Consider the following 19999-nt stretch of genomic DNA (forward strand, 5'->3'; position numbering starts at 1 on the left):
TGAGGAAACTGTTGAAGTCCACATTGATGCCCTGGGGTTGAAGTGTTCCGAGGCGGAAGATGAGGAGTTCTTCCTCCAAGCGTCTGGTGGTGAGGGAGCGGAGGTGAAGGAGGCCCAGGACCACCATGTCCTCGGCAGAGTGGGTGGGGGAGTTGAAATGTTGGGCCACGGGGCGGTGTGGTTGACTGGTGTGGGTGTCCCGGAGATGTTCCCTAAAGCGCTCTGCTAGGAGGCGTCCAGTCTCCCCAGTGTAGAGGAGACCGCACCGGGAGCCACGGATACAATAAATGATATTAGTGGATGTGCAAGTAAAACTTTGATGGATGTGGAAGGCTCCTTTAGGGCCTTGGCATCTCGTCTACATCCCGCACCTCCGCCCTCAGACCCCACCCCTGCAACCAGAACAAGGACAGAACGCGTTCCACCCTACCAACCTTTGCATAAACCAAATCATCCGCCGACATTTCCGCCACCTCCAAACAGACCCCACCACCAGGGATATATTTCCCTCCTCACCCCTTTCCGCCTTCCGCCTGCCACCGCAGGAACTGTAAAACCTGCGCCCACACCTCCTCCCTCACCTCTATCCAAGGCCCATCAGTAGTAGTGGCATTGCTAACATGATCCATGATGGTTGTTGATCTGAAATGGTAACTATATTTCACGATCCGGTTGCTGGCTGACCTGCTGAGTATTTCAGGTTTTCAGCATCTGGGGCAGTTTTCCATGAGATGAGGACCACTGTTAGTATGGACATTCATATAGATTGTTTGGGATGAAAGATGTCTCTGTCTTATATTTATCTAATCAGAATTAAAACGAGGATAATTAACAAAATTCAATGGATCTAGTTGCCTCATAAATTGAAAGGAGTGAGAGCAGGGCAGTATGTTTCTCAGTTACATTGAATATTTTCCTCATTTCAATCCCCATCCTCTCGTAAAGCTGTTGAACTTTACTATACCTCACAGAAACTAGGTACTCCTCAATTCTTTCCATGGAGGCCAATCTTAATTTACATGAGCACTGCCAGTCCATTTGCTGCAAAGACCAATTCCAGTCTTTGTTATTCACATATTACAGCTGACTGCCAAACTGTTTGTGTTCGCTCTCTAGACTGGATGCTAAGTTTGAGTACCCCTTTCTGGTACCATTTCAATTCTTCCATTGCAAAAGGTTTCAGAATGTACCTGTCATGAAATCCTTGAGGTTCATACAAGGCTCTGCTTATACACAAATTAAGATAAAAGATATGCAGTTAACAATTTTTCTACACCTCAAGATTGTGGCCACATGCCGCCATGTTTCGTCAGCTCCTGGTCTCACATCACACATATTCTTCTTATTTACAAACTGAATTCAACATTCTACTATTTAGCATTAACCAGGTTTGACAACAACTTGTGCGCACAGTAACAAAAAAAAAGGTTAACAGAAACTTAAGGAATTCCTGTTTCAGATTGCTAAGCCTCATTCAATTAGTGATTTCTTCTTTAGCAGCACGGCACTTCTCCACAATGTAACATCTTGATCTATTACCATTTTCTGCCTTTCTACACTCTAGCCCACAATACCTGTTCTTTTCTCTCTCAAATACAGTACTGTGCATTCTCACTTCCCTTTGGCTTTGGATTGGTCTAAATCAGATATATTCCTAGAAACTTTATCATGTGACCTGCTATCATTAATTGCCCCAAACAGTCCTGACACCAGTTATCCCAAGAGCAATCAAAAAAGGAATACCAAACAGATAATACTTAACAGTTAACCAGTCTTTAGCTCCCCCCAACTCAGATTTAATTTCAATATAACAGGTAAACAATAGTTTAAAGACTTTTTTTATTTAAAAATACTTTGTAAAATGTCCCTATGATTTGTCTTCTGGCTTTTGCTCGCAGTGTCCTGAACGTCAGTCTTCAAATCCTGTGGACTCCAGGGCAATCCTGGAGTGTTGGCAACCCTGCGACCTAGCTAGTCACTTCTTTGGTCTCATCCATAATCACATTGCCTCACTCTTCCTCCAATTCCCACTCACTACTTGATTTCCTCCTTGAAAAAAAAGAGATATATCACCAGGTTGAATGCACAAATACAAGGGCTCAGCAATGTGTTGAAGGGTCAACATACACTACTTAATGAAGTGATGGGATGCAGCTTCAATCTCCTAATATACTCAGACCAGTCAACCATGTTTACAAAATATATGTTTTTATAAACAGAGATACAAGAGCAAGAAGTAGGTTCTAGTAAAGCTTTATCATTATTGATTAGGCCAAAGTTGGGAGTACCAGGTCAATCTTGGCATTTTTCTTTGGGAAGAATGCATAATACCAAGGCCTCAGATAGGGTGCAGTGATTTACCAGAATGATATGTTTGTTTGGAGAAAAAATAGCTTTGGTTATTTGAGGAAACCGGGGAACTTGATGTTGTGCCCCATAGACTGAAGCTGATTAAGTGGAGACAGATAAAGGTATTCAATATCTCAAAAGGCTTTGATACAGTATATAAGGTGAAACAGCTTCCAATGGTAGTTGGATCAGTAATCAGAAAGTCACACATTTAATGTAATTGGCAGACGGAGTAGAGAGGAAATGATAATACATTTTCTGATGCATTGAGTTGCGATCTTAAATGTGTTAAATGGAAGGAAATTCAATTATTCTCAAAAAGGGGGCTGGATAAGTATTTGGAAGGAAAATGTTTGTACAGCTTTGGAGATTGGGAAGGTGGAGTAGGATATTAGATAGCGCTTTCAAAGAACAGGCATCCCAAAATAACGAGCATTTTTTGTACTATATAATTTTACAAATAGTCTATCATTCAAAGCCATCGAGGCCGAGTCTGAGCCATGTTCAAGCCAAATTTGGCACATTTTACTAAATGATTCACACATGTTCACATCACAACTGTTAAACACAAATATTCACTATGTGAATTATCTAATTAATGGTAAGCTCAAACTGAATCAACTAAATCAGTAAAGAAACTATAGTACATCCTGACCCATGCTGAGGTATGACGAGCAATGAATAGCTGTGATTTCCACAACTGAACGTTTTCTTGACAATTATATTGTGACTTTAAAATTAGGACAATAACTTTTTCAAATAAAGTTAAGTGCAGCTATTTTCATGCCTATTTAATAGCGGTGGTAACACTGCAAAATTAAATGCTATTTTCACTCAAGCTTTACATATAAAATGACAACTCCAGTTGTGTGAATGAGACAATTAATTATTTTGCTTATGCCTGTCATGTCCACTTTGTGCGTAGACTTTTTTTTTACAGTTCTCCCATTTACTATTTTTCCCATTTATACACCCAATTAAAATTTAGTTTCAGAGTTCTGATTGATCTTTTACCTCTAATAAGAGATCCTCAAAAAAAGTGCCTCCTTCTCAAGGCTGATACCAGGCCTCAGGAATTCAGCAGCCATTGTATCTCTGCACAGCAGTCCCACAGACTGACCTGAAAATTGCCATTTAACAAAGGGAGGAGAAAAAAATCTCCATGAAATCACAGTGCTTTGAAGTAGAAAGCAAGTTAGCTTTTAATAGATTTGCTCATTAAAACAAACTTAGTTTCAAAAAGCTTCAACAAATACCTCTATAGTTACACTGGTGAATGCAACAGGACTCCCCAGCCTGTGAGCCAGGAATAACTGATGCATGGTAGAAAAATACTTGATGTACGACATTTTTTTAAAAGTTTATTTTATTGGTGAAAGTAAAGAAACAGATTATTCAATAACCGACAGTAACAACCATTTCTGTTTCTTTCCCTCTTAAACTTTATAGTGTTTCTCAAGTATTGCTGATCAAAGTGGAAAAGTGCCACCAACTGTGAAACTACAATAAAACTATGAAAAACAAGCAAGGTCCCTCCCACCCTACCTTCTCCCCTGTCTGTCTGGTGTTTTTTTCTGAACAGTCTGGAGTAGGCAGGGAAATGGAAAGGTAACTAAGGGAGGTTGAAGGATGCAGGGAGGGAAGACCTACCCTCCCTAGCCTCAACAGCTTGTTTTGCATAGTTTCCCTTACTCTATTTCCTTTCCCCTTCCTTCCCCACCCCCACCCATCCCCAAGCAACCATTTAAAAGGCAAACATCCTTTGGAGCACCTTTAGAATCAGAGGCACAGAACAGACCATTTACAAACACCGGTTTTAGAACAGTCGAGATTTTTACAGAATTAAAGATAAATGGAATGCTCAATTTTGTTTTCAGACTGGGATTATGTTTCCTGCACAATCCTCTGCACTTTGAGAAAACAAACAGTTAGTCCATATCACTGTACAGAGTCTATACAACTTGTGAGAGAACAGAAATTGTGTTGAACATTCATTTACTGGAGTTTAAGGCAAGTGGTTCATTTGTTTGCCAAGTTTTTAAAAAGAAAAATGGAAAGACTGTACAAACCATTGGTTTGAGCTGAACACGATTACATTAAAAAGGAGTTGTACATCATCTACACTTAAAAAAAGTAAGGTTTAGCTAACTAAGCGGAGTATGTGCCTCTTACATTGATTCATAGAATGGATACACAGCACTTAAACACACATTCTCTCACTCTGTGTACTATGGCCATATTACTCCATCTCCCTCATCCAGCTCCCTCCCACTTCACTCAAACCAGCCAATGTCATTGTAAATCTGGACCTTTTATTGCCATCACACAGTCACAGTACTGATGCTTCAGAGGGAATTAAATAGTGACCCTGTAGCTTGATTTTTGTAGTCCCTTAAGATTACATAGGCATGCTCACACTCTCTCGTACACAGTCCAACACACACAGCAGCATGAAAAATGTTGGGAAGTTAGTTTTGACTGCAATACTACATATGAGTAAGTCACAGAGGTAAAAAGATTTTGAAACCATGTTAGTTTCTTTAACCAGTGCGAGTTTACTTCAACAAATGGAAGAAAATGAGATTAAATCATATGGAGTGGTTTGCAAGTTACCATTCCATAATGCTAAAAGCTTGATTAACGCGTAAGTGTTTGAAGTTTAGTAGGTACTGCGAGTGTTTCAAAACAGAAATCTAATTCAATTTTCATTCTTACTATGATATGGTGCATGGAAAGGTGCTTGAGAGAAAAAAAACAAATGCAGATTACATTAAAATGTTGGAAAGTTGCAGTACTCTCCGTACTCTGCTATGAAAGAGAAAATATTTGCAACAGGGTTAAAAAATAACCTTATGGGTAATAATTTTTTAAAGGAAATAGAAGAAGCACTTGCCAATACCACATTTAAAGGTTTTAAAGCACACAAAAACTTTTTAAAAAATTGTAGAGCAATTCTGTAGTGCCTGGCCAGTCCTCCAAAATGATTTTGCCCTGACGTTTTGGGGGGGCGGGGAGGAGACAGTTTTTAACGTTTTTAAAATGATAGACACATAGTCATGAGGAATAGTTTTACACAGCCCTGGGTTAAGCTCCCAATGTGAGCAGCATCCACTAAATAGAACTGAGCCCAAAATGAGAATGAATAAAAAGCAATGACTACACCTGACGTTTATGATCTGTCAGGTTGATTATTGCAAGTGTAGTTTCACAGTAAATATTCCTAGACACATAATAAACAAGTCCATGAAAGGTTAATTCCCCTTACAAAAATATGGATAATGCAAATTGCTATATGATGAATAAATACAGAGCGAGTGAATTTCTTGGTTTCATTTGTTCAATAATCTTTCCCTAATAGATGTGTGGAGCAATAAATGGCCATTCGTACTTGGCACTGATTACTGAAAGCTAATTAAAGCTCACTGCTGCAGACTGTTCCTGGCCTTTATGCTATTCAACTCTATCAACTGTGACTCACATACAGCAAACAAACTCTGAACTTCATGGTTCATTCTTATTCTCCACAATTAACTATTCTCCCTCTCATATATTTACTATATTGTATTCAAATATTTAATTCCTTTGTTACTGTCTCACTGGGGGGGCTGAGTGCTGTATTTTTGCTGGGTCAAAATCTCACACATAAACTGTTACCTGGTCACTATCCCAAACAAATGGGAGTGACGAAGTATAGTTAGTTAAGTTTGCTGATGACACCAAAATTGGAGGTGCAGTGGACAATGAAGAAGGGTTACCTCAGATTACAACAGGATCTTGATCAGATGGGCCAATGAGCTGAGAAGTGGCAGATGGAGTTTAATTTAGATGAATGTGACGTGCTGCATTTTGGGAAAGCAAATCTTAGCAGGACTTACACACTTAATGGTAAGGTCCTAGGGAGTGTTGCTGAACAAAGAGACCTTGGAGTGCAGGTTCATAGCTCCTTGAAAGTGGAGTCGCAGGTAGATAGAATAGTGAAGGCGACGTTTGGTATGCTTTCCTTTACTGGTCAGAGTATTGAGTACAGGAGTTGGGAGGTCATGTTGCAGCTGTACAGGACATTAGCTAGGCCACTGTTGGAATATTGCATGCAATTCTGGTCTCCTTCCTATTGGAAAGATGTTGTGAAATTTGAAAGGGTTCAGAAAAGATTTAGAAGGATGTTGCCAGGGTTGGAGGATTTGAGTTATTGGGAGAGGTTGCATAGGCTGCGGCTGTTTTCCCTGGAACGCCAGAGGCTGAGGGGTGACCTTATAGAGGTTTACAAAATCATGAGGGGCATGGATAGGATAAAATGACAAGGTCTTTTCCCTGGGGTGGGGGAATCCAGATCTAGAGGGCATATGTTTAGGGTGAGAAGGGAAAGATATAAGAGACACCCAAGAAGCAACTTCTTCACTCAGAGGGTGGTACATGTAAAGAATGAGCTGCCAGAGGAAGTGGTGGAGGCCAGTACAATTGCAACATTTAAAAGGCATCTGGATGGGTCTATGAATAGGAAGGGTTTGAAGGGATATGGACCAGATGCTGGCAGGTGGGACTAGATTGGGTTAGGATATCTGGTCGGCATGGACGAGTTGGACCGAAGGGTCTGATTTTGTGCTGGACATCTCTATGACTCTCTAAGACTCTATGACTATCAACAATGATGACTAACAAGCTATTTCCTCTAGAGGGCATCACAGATAACATTAGCCTTGGATTTACCAGCTGAAGGATAAACTTTCTCTAGTTAATGCAGGATGATGAAATTTGGTTGTCCCCTCCCCACCCTACAGAAAATAATCTAGGCAGACCCCAAGTACCCCAATGCTTCACAAGAGGAACCCACAAGTCAGCCAAAATTCTGAGACCTTCTTTATAGGATTTAGTTAGAATTCCTGGTAGTTCATGGATAACTGGAGTTTGAAAGCACGCGCCAAATCCTAGAGGGCAAACAAAGGTTCAGCAGGTTTCCCCCATTTGCTGAAGATATTAACTAGTTCAAAATAACAGCAAATTGTCAAAGAACTAAAGAAACAGTACGCAAGCAGGGTTTAACTGTTCACAGGCCAATCTTGGACTGGTGGGGTTTGCAATGAGGAGCAGTCAGCCTGCAGATCTGTCAGATGTACAAGCAACAAAAAGCATAATGAAACCCCCAGCATATGGAAAGCTTACGATGTAAAATTAAGAAAATTTAATAAGAGTGCATCAGAACAAAATGTTCTCATTGCCAAGAAGAATGATATCTAGAGTGTAGATTTACAGTAATTGACAAGAACAACTCAGGGAGAGGAGTTATTACTTAATTACACAGTGTTATTATGATCTACAAAGTGCTGTCTGAAAATTTGTGGAAACCGTTTTAATGATAACTTTCAGAAGGGAATAGATAAATAAACTGAAAGATAAATTTAGAAGGATATGGGGAACAGCAGGGGACAGGACAAAGTAGATAGATCTTAGGCTTGGCCAGAGGGGCCAAATAGACTTTTGTGCTACATAAATTTGTAATCTTTGTTATTCTAGGCAACCAGAAGCAAATCTGTGGCATCAGTAATTACAAACAGTGAAACAAATGCATCGACAGATCTTCATGTATTTCGCACATTTTGAGGGAGGATACGTAGTGGAACATTCCCCACTCACTGTTGTGATGGATTTATTTCTACAATCCACGAGCTGGTTACAAGCCAAACTCTTCCTTGTTTGCTTTAAACAATATTGTACCTCACTGCAATACTCTGCAACACCAACCATTACCCGGACATTTGTAGATTTCCAACAGAAGAAAGACTTTGTGCTGTGGCACTTACTGAACAAAAATGCCTCAATACACTTCACTGGGGATATACTAGTTTCAACGATGAAAGATTTTGCCCATCCAGATGAAATTCAAACGGGGTTCCGTGGGTTACCAACCATTCTCTAACCTACTGTATTAGGTTGTAACTTAAACACTGAAACACAAAGCTACTGCCAATACACAAGAGTACACATTCCACTTTGGAATGTAAAAATCTGAAATTAAATCAGCTGGATTCAAGAATTTAACCTGCCAAAGAAACATGGAAACTGGTAACAGTGTGGTATTCCCTCCTAACAGATTTGCTAAAATAATTATAAAATGGAAGGAAAGAGCGCTATCAATATGTTTCATGTGCAAATTTCTTCAATGCAATCACCTAAGTGGGAAATATAGAAGTGATAAATTTACTTCACAGCCTACACACCATTTGTTATTTTAAATCGTCACCTGCCAAAAAAAGTACTAGTTGTTATTCCACTATGCTCTGCTAACTTACCCAAAGTGGCCATTCTTCTTGTATCCTCCCACATTGAGTGTACTGGCCAACATTACTGTCCAACTCTATCCTGTCCTCTTGTTTATCCCAACATCCATTTCGAGACAAAGTAATTGGGCAGTAAATCTGGCTTTTTAAAATATTCCTCCATGCTGTCCCTATTGCCCATCCCTGGCATTAAAGTCAGTTCAACAAATAAAATCTATACAATAAAGCCACCATCATTGTGCTGGACCAATAAGAAAGATAGCTGAAAATGTGTTGCTGGAAAAGCGCAGCAGGTCAGGCAGCATCCAAGGAACAGGAGAATCGACGTTTCGGGCATAAGCCCTTCTTCAGGCTTATGCCCGAAACGTCGATTTTCCTGTTCCTTGGATGCTGCCTGACCTGCTGCGCTTTTCCAGCAACACATTTTCAGCTCTGATCTCCTGCATCTGCAGCCCTCACTTTCTCCAATAAGAAAGATAGCAGGCTAACCTACACTGGCAAACAAGTAAACAAATGGCCAAGGACAAAAAAATAGACAAATAAAAAAGTTAGTTCTCATGGAGGTTCATTGACCTTCAACACCACTCTTTTTCTACACAGACACTGCCTGAGCTACCAAGCCTGTTTGTGACTTGACTGTGCAAGTTATACTCAGCTCCGGACTTTTCATTTCTGCGCTAACATCATCTCCAGTATTACTACTGACAAAGTTACATTTACTAACAATGTGGACAATTTGAAAATTGGCCAGTCTGCATATGCACATGGACATATGTTCAGCATCTGTTGGAGACTAACAAAAGAGGAAATTCCACAGTACCCTAATGAAAATCCAAGAAGATATTCTTCTTCCTCAAGGTGACAACAGTGGCCTGCTGCCACAGAGCTACCTTTAAAGAGAAATCAGAGTTGGAATGGGTAGGAAGGAAGGGAGGTAAGTATAAAATGAAAAATTAAATAACTTTGAAAATTTAGTTGAAAAGTGTAGCCCATTGACATGCTGCATCAGTACTCACAGACTGTGGAGTGAGACACCCAGTTTTCAGATGAGACCCCCAACATCCAACGAAAGACAGTGAGAGAAAGGAAGCCACTTAGTAAGGTTTAGCATCAGACAGTGCATTTGAGGTAACAAAAGACAGACAGACTCGTTCACAATATAAATCCAAGCATTATCACTGCTGCCATTTGCGATGGATTGATTGTTTCTTGGAGATAGCAGGTAAAGTTTGAAATAAACAGAATAACAGTAACATTGTTTGCAAAGATCGGATCTTAAATGCCCCAAAATTTCCAACATACTATGTAGCCCACCTGTGATAACTCCTCCCCCTCCCCCAAACCCCACCCACTCTGTCCCTGTGCCCGCTGTCCATCACGATGCACACCATGAGTGTTTGTGATGTGGTCAGACACCCTTCCACGCACAGAACATGCTGGCAGAAACCTGTCCACAAAATTCAAGGCAAGACTCGTCCAACACCACTCCCTGCAACGTTGTAGTGTTGATTGTGTGAATGCTAAAGTGGAGGAATTTAGTTAAATCGACACTCCAGCTACAGACACAGAACCCGCATCAAGATTTAGCAAACCCTTTTGGCATTCTATTTAGTTTAAAAGAGGTGATGGTGGTGGTGGTGGTGGTGGGGGGAGGAGGCAGTGTACAACATGTGGTGGGAGAAAGAAAATAAAAGTATCCATCACAGTATCTGGCAGCACCATGTCATTCCCCAGAGTACCTGTTGGATCTTAATAATTCCAACTTGCAATCTGTCCCTGATCAAGTCAGACTGCAGTGGCTGTTTTTTAAGTGACATTGGTAACCCTAAACTATATCTATATTTAAAATAGTAATTAAAAAAACATAATTGGGTGCCCATTAACTATTGTTAAGCCAATTGATATAAAATTTAAAGTTTAATGACTCTGGAGACTTATACCCAGCACTTATAATTCAACGTGTTCAGCATAAATAACAGTGCTCATAAAGATTTTTTTGTTTTAAAACTACAGTCATTAAAAGATAAAAGATCTCTGGAATATGCAGTGTACAAAAAAATTAACTTTGCTTTTTTTTCTCATCTAAAATTATCAACTTTTTTTTCTTCAAAAAGGCACTTCATTCTGCAAAAGTGAGATCACAGAATCAGGTCAGCTACTGTAGGTCAGCATGACTGTCTGCATAGCAACAACCAAAAAAATTAACAAAAGAGGGAAAAAGTACTTAAAATATCACAGAACTGCTCAAATACTTGTTTTTGGTAGGTAGAGAGAAGTTTTCTACTCAAACTGTAGTCCATAACAAATTTTTCATTTTGTTTTCTATGTCGGTGATTTACTCTGATAGTTCTTCCTTTTAGATGAAGTCTGGTCATGTGCGACTTTCCAACGTCAGGCTTTGAGAAGCTCAATGGACGTCAATCACCTTGTCCATAACGAGTCAACGACAGGAACCACTGAAGTGTTTCTTGTCTGATGATACCTCCCTCCTGCTCCTCCTCCAAGAGTTGCAGTTTCGATCCAAACACAGGTACGCAAGGCAGGAGAAACTGAAGGAAGCTTTCCTTTCGTTACAAAAAACAAAAACACAACGCTGCGAAGGGGGAGGGATGGGGAAGTGGCAAGGGCGTAGATTGGGGAAGTGAAGGGAATGGGATAAAAATCGGGCAAGAACAACCTAAGAATCTGCCGAGAAGACATGCCCGGAGCACAATCGCTACCTGCCGCGGAGGTTCTGCAGCATACTGTAAACATCCTCTTCTTTACTCAGTCCTTCAAAGAATGGAATCAGATCAAACAACTCAGTATCTGACATATCGTCGAACCAGGACTGCACAGGCACCTGTTTTAACAAGAAGCAAAAACACATTTTGTTAATGAATGGCCAAGTCTACTTAGAGTCATAGAGATGTACAGCATGGAAACAGACCCTTCGGTCCAACCCGTCCATGCCACCCAGATATCCCAACCCGTCTACTTGATGGAAAACCTCTACAAGGCAGCACAAGGCGGGGTTTTGTTATTTTTAAAAAAAGACTAACTTTTGAGAAATGGGAGATAATGGCAAAGGCAATACTTATTCTCCACTGTTAACTGCTGTTAAGGTAGTGGCAAGATGTAGCTGATGTGGTGAAAATGCTTCCAATTTTGTTGTAAACCAAGACTTCAATCCATCAACATTAAAGGACTTGGTAATATACAACCAATGCAGAGTAATGCGTTGAGATTTGGAGGGGATGATTGGAGCTAAAGGTGTTGTTGTATGCCTGCTGCCGTAGTCTTTCCAGGTGCTGGAGAAATAGCCTGCTGCAATGTGGCTCTATAGCCACCTGCTTTAGAATCCTAACATGTCAGCTGAACCTCTATCCTGTCCCCACTTTCCAAAAGATAACACCAAATGGCATATCAAATCTGTTCGCTACAGTGCCTCAATCCTAAAATGTCAAGACCAGATGCAACACCTGGACCTCCTAACTTCTACCTGATGAACTGAATCAGCGTTGGACAACAAGCGTGTTTAGAAAAACTCACTTATAAATGGCATAGAGGCACCTTGAGAGAAGCTTTTAAATAAAGTTATCAATGAAAATGTCAGGACTACAAGTTATGCACACTTCTATAAAGCTCTACTTAGACTGTTCAGTTCTGGCTTTGGAGCTAATGATATTGGGATCTAAAGGGTTAAAACATGACAGCAAACTGACGTTAGAAAATTAAGGGTGATTTAACTGGTTATGATCATCAAAAGGAATAGGTAGATAGAATTAAAATGTAGGTCAATGATTTTATGAAAAGGCAAAACAGCTTCAAAAGAGCTGAATAGCCAACTCCTGCGACTATGTTTCTAATGGATCAGGAAGTTTTCCAAACCAAAGCTTGATTTTTCTCTCTCAAACTTAATGCACTGGTCCAGTTCCTAAGAACATGAAGGAGTGGTGGTCCGAAAGCTTGTGATTTTAAATAAACCTGGACTATTATCTAGTGACATGTGACTTCTGCCTTTTGTCCACCCCAGTCCCACAGCGGCATCTCTACATTGGGACAGGAGGAAGCCATTCTGCCCATCATGTCAATACTGGCTGTGAGCATCGTCATTATGCCATTACTCCCTTTTTCACATACATAAGGTCTCCTAAAAACAATCGCTTATTCAACTAACAAATCACCTGTGCAGTCAACTTTGCATAACAACAATTTAGTTTTGATGGACTTAAAGTAGTGAGATCCATATTGTTCTCTCCTGTGCTCGAGCAAATAGGTTAGTAAGCAGGGCTGAATATAATTGACACAATTCAAGGCAAAACAAGATATGTTTCCTCAAAGTAAATCAGCAAGTCTGGCAGCATCTGCGGAGAGAAATGTTTCAAGTCCAGTGACCCTTGACTGTTAGATTCAAGATTATTATGGAAAAAGACAAGCAGGGGCCTGAAATCAAAGTTCTAAACTGGGAGAAATAAGATCAGTTATGATTTGGCCAGAGTGGACTGGGAGGAGATACTTTTATGTAAATCTGTATCAAATTCCTATCGGAAAGATGTTGTGAAACTTGAAAAGGTTCAGAAAAGATTTACAAGGGTGTTGTCAGGGTTGGAGGATTTGAGCTATCGGGAGAGGCTGAACAGGCTAGGGCTGTTTTCCCTGGAGCATCAGATGCTCAGGGGTGACCTTATCGAGGTTTATAAAATCATGAGGGGGCATGGATAGGATAAATAGAAAACGTTTTTTCCTCTGGGGTGGGGGAGTTCAGAACTGGAGGGCATAGGTTTAGGGTGAGAGGGGAAAGATGTAAAAGAGACCTAAGGGGCAACGTTTTCACACAGAGGGTGGTACGTGTATGGAATGAACTGCCAGAGGAAGTGATGGAGGCCAGTACAATTGCAACATTTAAAAGTAGTAGGAAGGGTTTGGAGAGATATGTGCTGGGTGCTGGCAGGTGGGACTAGATTGGGTTGGGATATCTGGTCAGCATGGATGGGTTGGACCGAAGGGTCTGTTTGCATGCTGTATCTCTCTATGACTCTAAAGCAATTGGATACATTCGAGGAGGAAATAGAGAAACTGCAGGGGCAACATGCTTCAATAAAGGAAAATAATGGGACCAACAAACCCTGGTCATCAAGGGACACACATGATTGAATGAGAAAAATGGAGGCTTATGACCGACACTAAGGGCTCAAAACAGCAGAAGCCCGAGAGAAATACAGAATTGCAAGGGGAAATTTAAGAAGGAACTAGAGAGCAAAAAGAATCATGAAGGTATAATGGCAGATAAAATAAATGAAAAGTCTAAGTTATTTTACACGAACATTAAAGATAAGTACAGAAAGAGTAGGGTCCATTAAGGACAACAGTTTAATTTGTGGAGCCAGAGAATGTGGGTGGCATTCTAAATGAATACTTTGTGTCAGTGTTTACTCATAACAGGGATAATGTGGGTATAGAAAAGAGTGATAGGACTCTAATATATTTAAAGAAATTAGCACAGAGATAGAGATTCTGAGTGGTCCATTAAAGTAGGTAAACCTCCAGGGCTCAATGAAAGAGAACTGGATGACTGCTAGCTTGGTACCTTTTTTTCCATGAAGGAACAAGGGATAAATCAGAAAACTACAGGCCAAATCAGTCTAACCTCTAACTATGTGAGGTAATATTGAGAGACAAAATGAATCTGCACATGGAGGGGCAAGGCTTAATCAAGAACAGTTGACATGGTTTTTATTAAGGGTAAAGTCGTGTCTGACAAATTGACTGAATTTTGAGGTGACCAGGTGTGAAGATGAAGACAATGCATTCTACACCCTACTTGAACTTCAGCAAGGCTTTTGATAAGGTTATGTGTTGAAGACTCACAGCAAAAGTTAAAGCCCATGGGATCAATGAATTTTAGCAAACTAGATTCACAATTAGCTGATTAGCAGGAAATAGAACATGATAGTCAAAGGGTGCTTTGTGACTGGAAGCTGTGTCCAATGAATTTCTGCAGGGATCAGTGTTGGTGCCCTTGCTGTTTGTGATATATGTATTAATAATTTAGACTTCAATATTGGAGGGGTGTTCAGTAATTTCATGATGGTACAAGAATTGGTGGGATAGGAAATAGCGAGAGTATAGCATTAGACTACAGGAGGATATAGATGGGCTGATCAGTGGCAAATGGAATTCAATTTGGATAAGTGCAAGGTGATGTACATGGGCAGGAAAAACGAGGCAGGGAATAGTAGAAGAACAGTAGGACCCTGGGAAGCATAGAGGTTCGGACAGACCTTGGTTATGAAGACAGATTGGAAAGACTGGGGTTGATTTCTTTGGAAACAGGGAGGACATGACTGAAATGTATAAAATTAAAAAAGGGCACAGACAGGGTAGGCAGGGAGAAACTTCCCTTGGCAGGATCAATGACCAAGTGTCAGGTTTAAGTTTTCATCCAGAGGTGGTGGGAATCTGAAATTCTGCCTGTACGGATGGCAAAGGCAGAGACCCTTATAACATCTTAGTAGTATTTAGGTGTGAACTTGTGATACCAAGCCATACAAGGCTATGGACCAAGTACTGGAAACAAGATTAGAACAGATAGGCGGTTGCATTTGACCATTGCAGACACTATGAGCTGAAGGGCCTCTGTTCTGTAGACCTCTATGACTCCATGTATTGTTTACAATTGGAGAATAACAATAATCAACATTTGATGTAGTCTACTTGGATTTTAGCAAAGCTTTGAAATTCACACATTGCAAACCGGTTAGAAAATTGAGGACTTACGGGATCCAATGGAAATTGACAAGATATCCAATAACTTCGAAAGCTATCAAGTTGAATTTCCACAGGATTCTAGATTTTCCTACTATTCGTGGTATACATCAATGATTTAGACTTAAATATAGGTCGGAGAACATGAGGACTGCAGTTGCTGGAAATCAGTCGAAAATTGTGGTACTGGAAAAGCACAGCCGGTCAGACAGTATCAGAACAGCAGGAGAGTCGACGTTTCAGGCATAGCCCTTCATCAGGAGTGTAGCATCATTAAAAATTTGCGGATGAGATAAAAACCAGCCATGTGGTTTATAACAAGAAACTGTGGAAAGGTATCAATGGACTGGTCAGCTAGGCAGTAAGTTGCAAATGGAGTTCAATCCAGAGATTTTTGAGCTAATGTAAGGTAGATAAAACAAATGAATACAAAATACACAAGTGTAGAGGAAAGCAGGGACCTTGGTGGTGTACATATACCTGAAGGTCTCAGAACATATTGGTAAGGTGTGCAAGAAAGAAAGTACATAGTATTACTTCCTTCAGAGCTGAGACAGAGAAAGCAAGGAGGGAGGTCATGCTGGAACAATATAAAATGGTAGTCCATACTAAGAGTACTGTGAACAGTTAGGGGTCAAAGTAATTTTCAAAAAGGTTAGTGCTTTGAGATTTTAAAAGGACCATCTTGGTTTTCAGGAACTACTCTTTCATTCTCACTAACTCCTTTATCCGGTTGATGCCGTCACAGAGTATCACTGCCTTCTGTTCGGTATTGACATTGTAGTATTTGGACTCACGCAAAAGCAGAATTACAATTGATCAATATCCTCAATAATCATCAATGCACAATTAAAGTTAAAGCCGTAACAAACAGAGAAAGTATTAATTTCTTAGACAGCACAGTATTTAATGGGTACAAGACAACACGTGGACGTTTCTTTTTTAAAAACAATATAAACAGGCACACACCTCTATATGCAAAAAGCCATCACTCTTATGGTCTCACTATAAAACATCTCCTGCAGATCAAGTCATAGTGAACATGTTTCGTCACATATGCACAAAAGATGGAAGATTTTAACTGGACTAGTACTATTGCCACATGTATCTCCGATTGCAATTACAGATTTAAATTTAACAAATGATCTCACGTTAATATTTATCTAGCAACAATTGCTATTTGTTCAAGAGTTCTAAACTTTTACCATTCTTTGTGTATAGAAGTATTTCCTACATTTGCTTTTGAAAAACTTGATTCTGAATTCTCAGATTATGCTCACTAGTCCTACATACTCCTGAACTAATTGCTCATTTACCTATTAAATTTCCCTTATCACAACAGGGAATACACTTATAAACTATTTTACTGAATCTAACGGCTTTAGAAAGACTCAAGGTCATAAAAAGCATCTTAAAAATATATTTGTTCCATTACTGTTTGGGATCTAAACATGCAAAATAATTGCACATTTGCCTTTGACACAATCACAGCACCTCAAGTAATTTAGTATATGAAACACTGAGATAACACGTACCTTGAAACTTTATTAAACTTCTGTACTAAATTTTGCAATTGACAATGTTGTGAGAGTATCCACTATATTTTGCTCTTAAGATAGCTCCTGAATTTTGCAGCCTTAAACTAGAGGCATCACATTCATTTGCCAGGATTTCATTACCTGTGGCTTTCTAGTTTTCCGGTTAATTCTTTGCAGATCAGTTTAAAAAAAAACTGCTGTCTCCCCTTTGTAGTCCTTCTCTTCCTATTGATTGTCTCTCTTATCCACTCACTTTAACCTCTCCAATTCCCCTATATGCCCAGCTTCCTCGTGGGCCCCAACATTGCTCGTCTCACTTTCCCCAGCTCTGTCCTCGCCATCTCATTCTTTTAGCCTGGCAGTCTCACTCATTACAAACACTCACCTTCCCACAGCTTGCTGCTGTTTACAGGATGTTTCCTTCCAGTTTTTGCTGCGAATAAGTTTATAGAGAGCCTATCAGCAGCAACTTAAAGGGAACCAGCCAGGATTGGAGGAATCAGCTCTCCAGTGATTCTGGAAAAGTATAGGTCAGGCACCATCTAAGGAGCAGGAAAATAGACGTTTCCGGCAGGAGCCCTTCATCAGGAAACCATATTTTATTCACCAATATCCATATGGTGAAATACAGTATTTGCAAGAATTTTATGTCAATCTATTGTTTAACATAAACAGCAGTGTCCACTGCTCCTGCCCAAAACGTCGACTTTTCTGCTCCTTAGATGCTGCCTGACTTGCTGTGCTTTTCCAGTATCGCTGTAATCTTGACTCTAATCTCCAGGATCTGCAATCCTCACATTCCCCGGTGATTCTGAGAATATTAATTATGAGGGTAAATTTTCTCTTATTGGTCATCTTCATGATTGAATTTTCTAGGACATTTTGGGGCCTCTTGGTGGTGAATGTGCCTATCGTCCCGGAGAATTCCTAGCACCCTGAACAGTTTTGCTTATCAAGTGTTGGAAATGCAGGGCTCTTGAATGCTAAAATAGAATAGTTCCAGAGTTGATACACGCTGGACTTCATAGTTAACTGTCGAATTCAATAGGGCTCTGTAGCAGTGGTAATACTTCTACTCGGAGCTGACACCCAGGATCAAATCCCACATGCTTCAAAGATGTGTCATAACATCACTGAACAGGTCAATTGAAGAAATACTAAGCTGAGTTCAATCCAGTTTGATTTAGTCCTTTAACTCTCACTTGAATAAAAGCAAAATACTGCAGATGCTCAAATCTAAAACCAAAAGAACGCTGGTGAAACTTAACAGGTCTGGCAACATTTCTGCATCATCTGCAGAAAAGTCATATTGGACTCAAAACCTTAACTCTGCTTCTTTCTCCACAGATGCTCACAGACCTGCTGAATTTCTCCAGCAATTTTTCTTTGTTTAACTGTCATTTGCTTCATGAATTAGCTGAGTGATTTGCTGCTGAGTTTACACTTTCCCTGGTGAGCAGTACCTGTAATTTGAAGCAATTTCCCCAATAGGGTAATGGTTTCTGGACAAGGAAGGGTCCAAAAGCGAAAGGAGGACACTGATGTTTATATTAAACAATAGAGTGACATAAAATTCTTGCAAATACAGTATTTTAACATATGGATATTGTTGAATAAAATATGGTAGCAGAGGATTAACCTCATACTCTTCAGACAGGTGCATAAAGAAAGCAAAAGGCAATTCCTGTTTCTGGCAGAAACCTCTGAAGTGTAATGTTGAGTTACACTACAGAATCACAAATAATGATTATCCATCAATGTTTTCAGAATTGGAGTCAAATAAGCAGTGGAAATACAAAGGTGGAAATGAGGATTCGGAAAATTTCTCTAACTACGAAGCAAGGCACGGCTTTGGTTTTATCTGCCTGAGGTAGGAGTAAATTTGAAATGAAGTATTTTCAGAACTGGATAACAGATCTAGATACTGGAGATTCTAATATGTACAGAATTTACAGAAAGGGTGACTGACTTGTTTGAAACCTACAGGGCATGGTCAATATTTGATACATTTAAAAAAATGGACAATCAGTCCATAGAAGAATATATCATGGAGTTTGACAGGTTTCATAAAAAACTAAAGAAATTCAATCGAGAAATTCCAGAATCTGTGCTGGCTTTTCAATCATTAGAATGTGAACAAATCACACTCACACATGCTGGATGTTCAATTTTGCATTAATAACTATTGCCTTAAAATGTATTTTTTTAAAAAGATGACTAGTTTCCAGCTACCTTCACAGGACAAGTTCGGAGTTCTGCAGTGATACAGAGAATGCAAAACATTATGATTACCACCTCTTAAAGTTGAAAGGCATCTAGTTACAAGTTGCAGTATTAGGATGGGACTGCTAAAAGACATTTAGCATTGGGGGGTGGGGCGGTGTTGCAAGGGAAATTGCAGGATTGGGATGACAGCCAACAATGAATGAACTCCAGAAATCAAACAGGGAATAATTAATAGGTCATAGAGTCATAGAGGTGTACAGCATGGAAACAGACCCTTCGGTCCAACCTGTCCATGCTGACCAGATATCCCAACCCAATTTAGTCCCGCCTACCAGCACCCGGCCCATATCCTTCCAAACCCTTCCTATTCATATACCCATCCAAATGCCACTTAAATGTTGCAATTGTACCAGCCTCTGGCAGCTCATTCCATACACGCACCACTCTCTGCGTGAAAAAGTTGTCCCTTAGGTCTCTTTTATATCTTTCCCCTCTCACCCTAAACCTATGCCCTCTAGTTCTGGACTCCCCGACCCCAGGGCAAAGACTTTGCCTATTTATCCTATCCATGCCCCTCATAATTTTGTAAACCTCTATAAGGTCACCCCTGAGCGTCTGATGCTCCAGGGAAAACAGCCCCAGCCTGTTCAGCCTCACCCTGTAGCTCAGATCATCCTACCCTGGCAACATCCTTGTAAATCTTTTCTGAACCCTTTCACGTTTCACAACATCTTTCCGATAGGAAGGAGACCAGAATTGCACGCAATATTCCAACAGTGGCCTAACCAATGTCCTGTACAGCTGCAACATGACCTCCCAACTCCTGTACTAAATACTCTGACCAATAAAGGAAAGCATACCAAA

General features: G+C 40.1%; 1 protein-coding gene across 4 annotated transcripts in view; it reads right to left on the reverse strand.

Moving 5' to 3' along the window:
- Positions 1 to 1820: 1820 nt before the first annotated feature.
- ctdspla (CTD (carboxy-terminal domain, RNA polymerase II, polypeptide A) small phosphatase-like a) overlaps positions 1821 to 19999 on the reverse strand; it is a 269437-nt gene continuing 251258 nt past the window's right edge. For 2 of the 4 annotated variants that reach the window (XR_006311762.1, XR_006311761.1), the window contains 3 exons: positions 11345 to 11466; positions 3364 to 3469; positions 1821 to 2049 (listed from right to left, as the gene is read on the reverse strand). Coding sequence is in view for 2 of the 4 variants with exons in the window: in XM_043690860.1 (XP_043546795.1) it covers positions 2010 to 2049; positions 11345 to 11466 (162 nt within the window). In the remaining 2 variants the exon portion in view is untranslated. Of the gene's footprint in view, positions 2050 to 3363; positions 3470 to 10526; positions 11467 to 19999 lie in introns of those variants that run through there. The other 2 variants (XM_043690860.1, XM_043690861.1) reach the window with 2 other exon arrangements.

The sequence above is a fragment of the Chiloscyllium plagiosum genome, chromosome 5 (genome assembly GCF_004010195.1).
Source record: "Chiloscyllium plagiosum isolate BGI_BamShark_2017 chromosome 5, ASM401019v2, whole genome shotgun sequence".
Classification (NCBI taxonomy): domain Eukaryota; kingdom Metazoa; phylum Chordata; class Chondrichthyes; order Orectolobiformes; family Hemiscylliidae; genus Chiloscyllium; species Chiloscyllium plagiosum.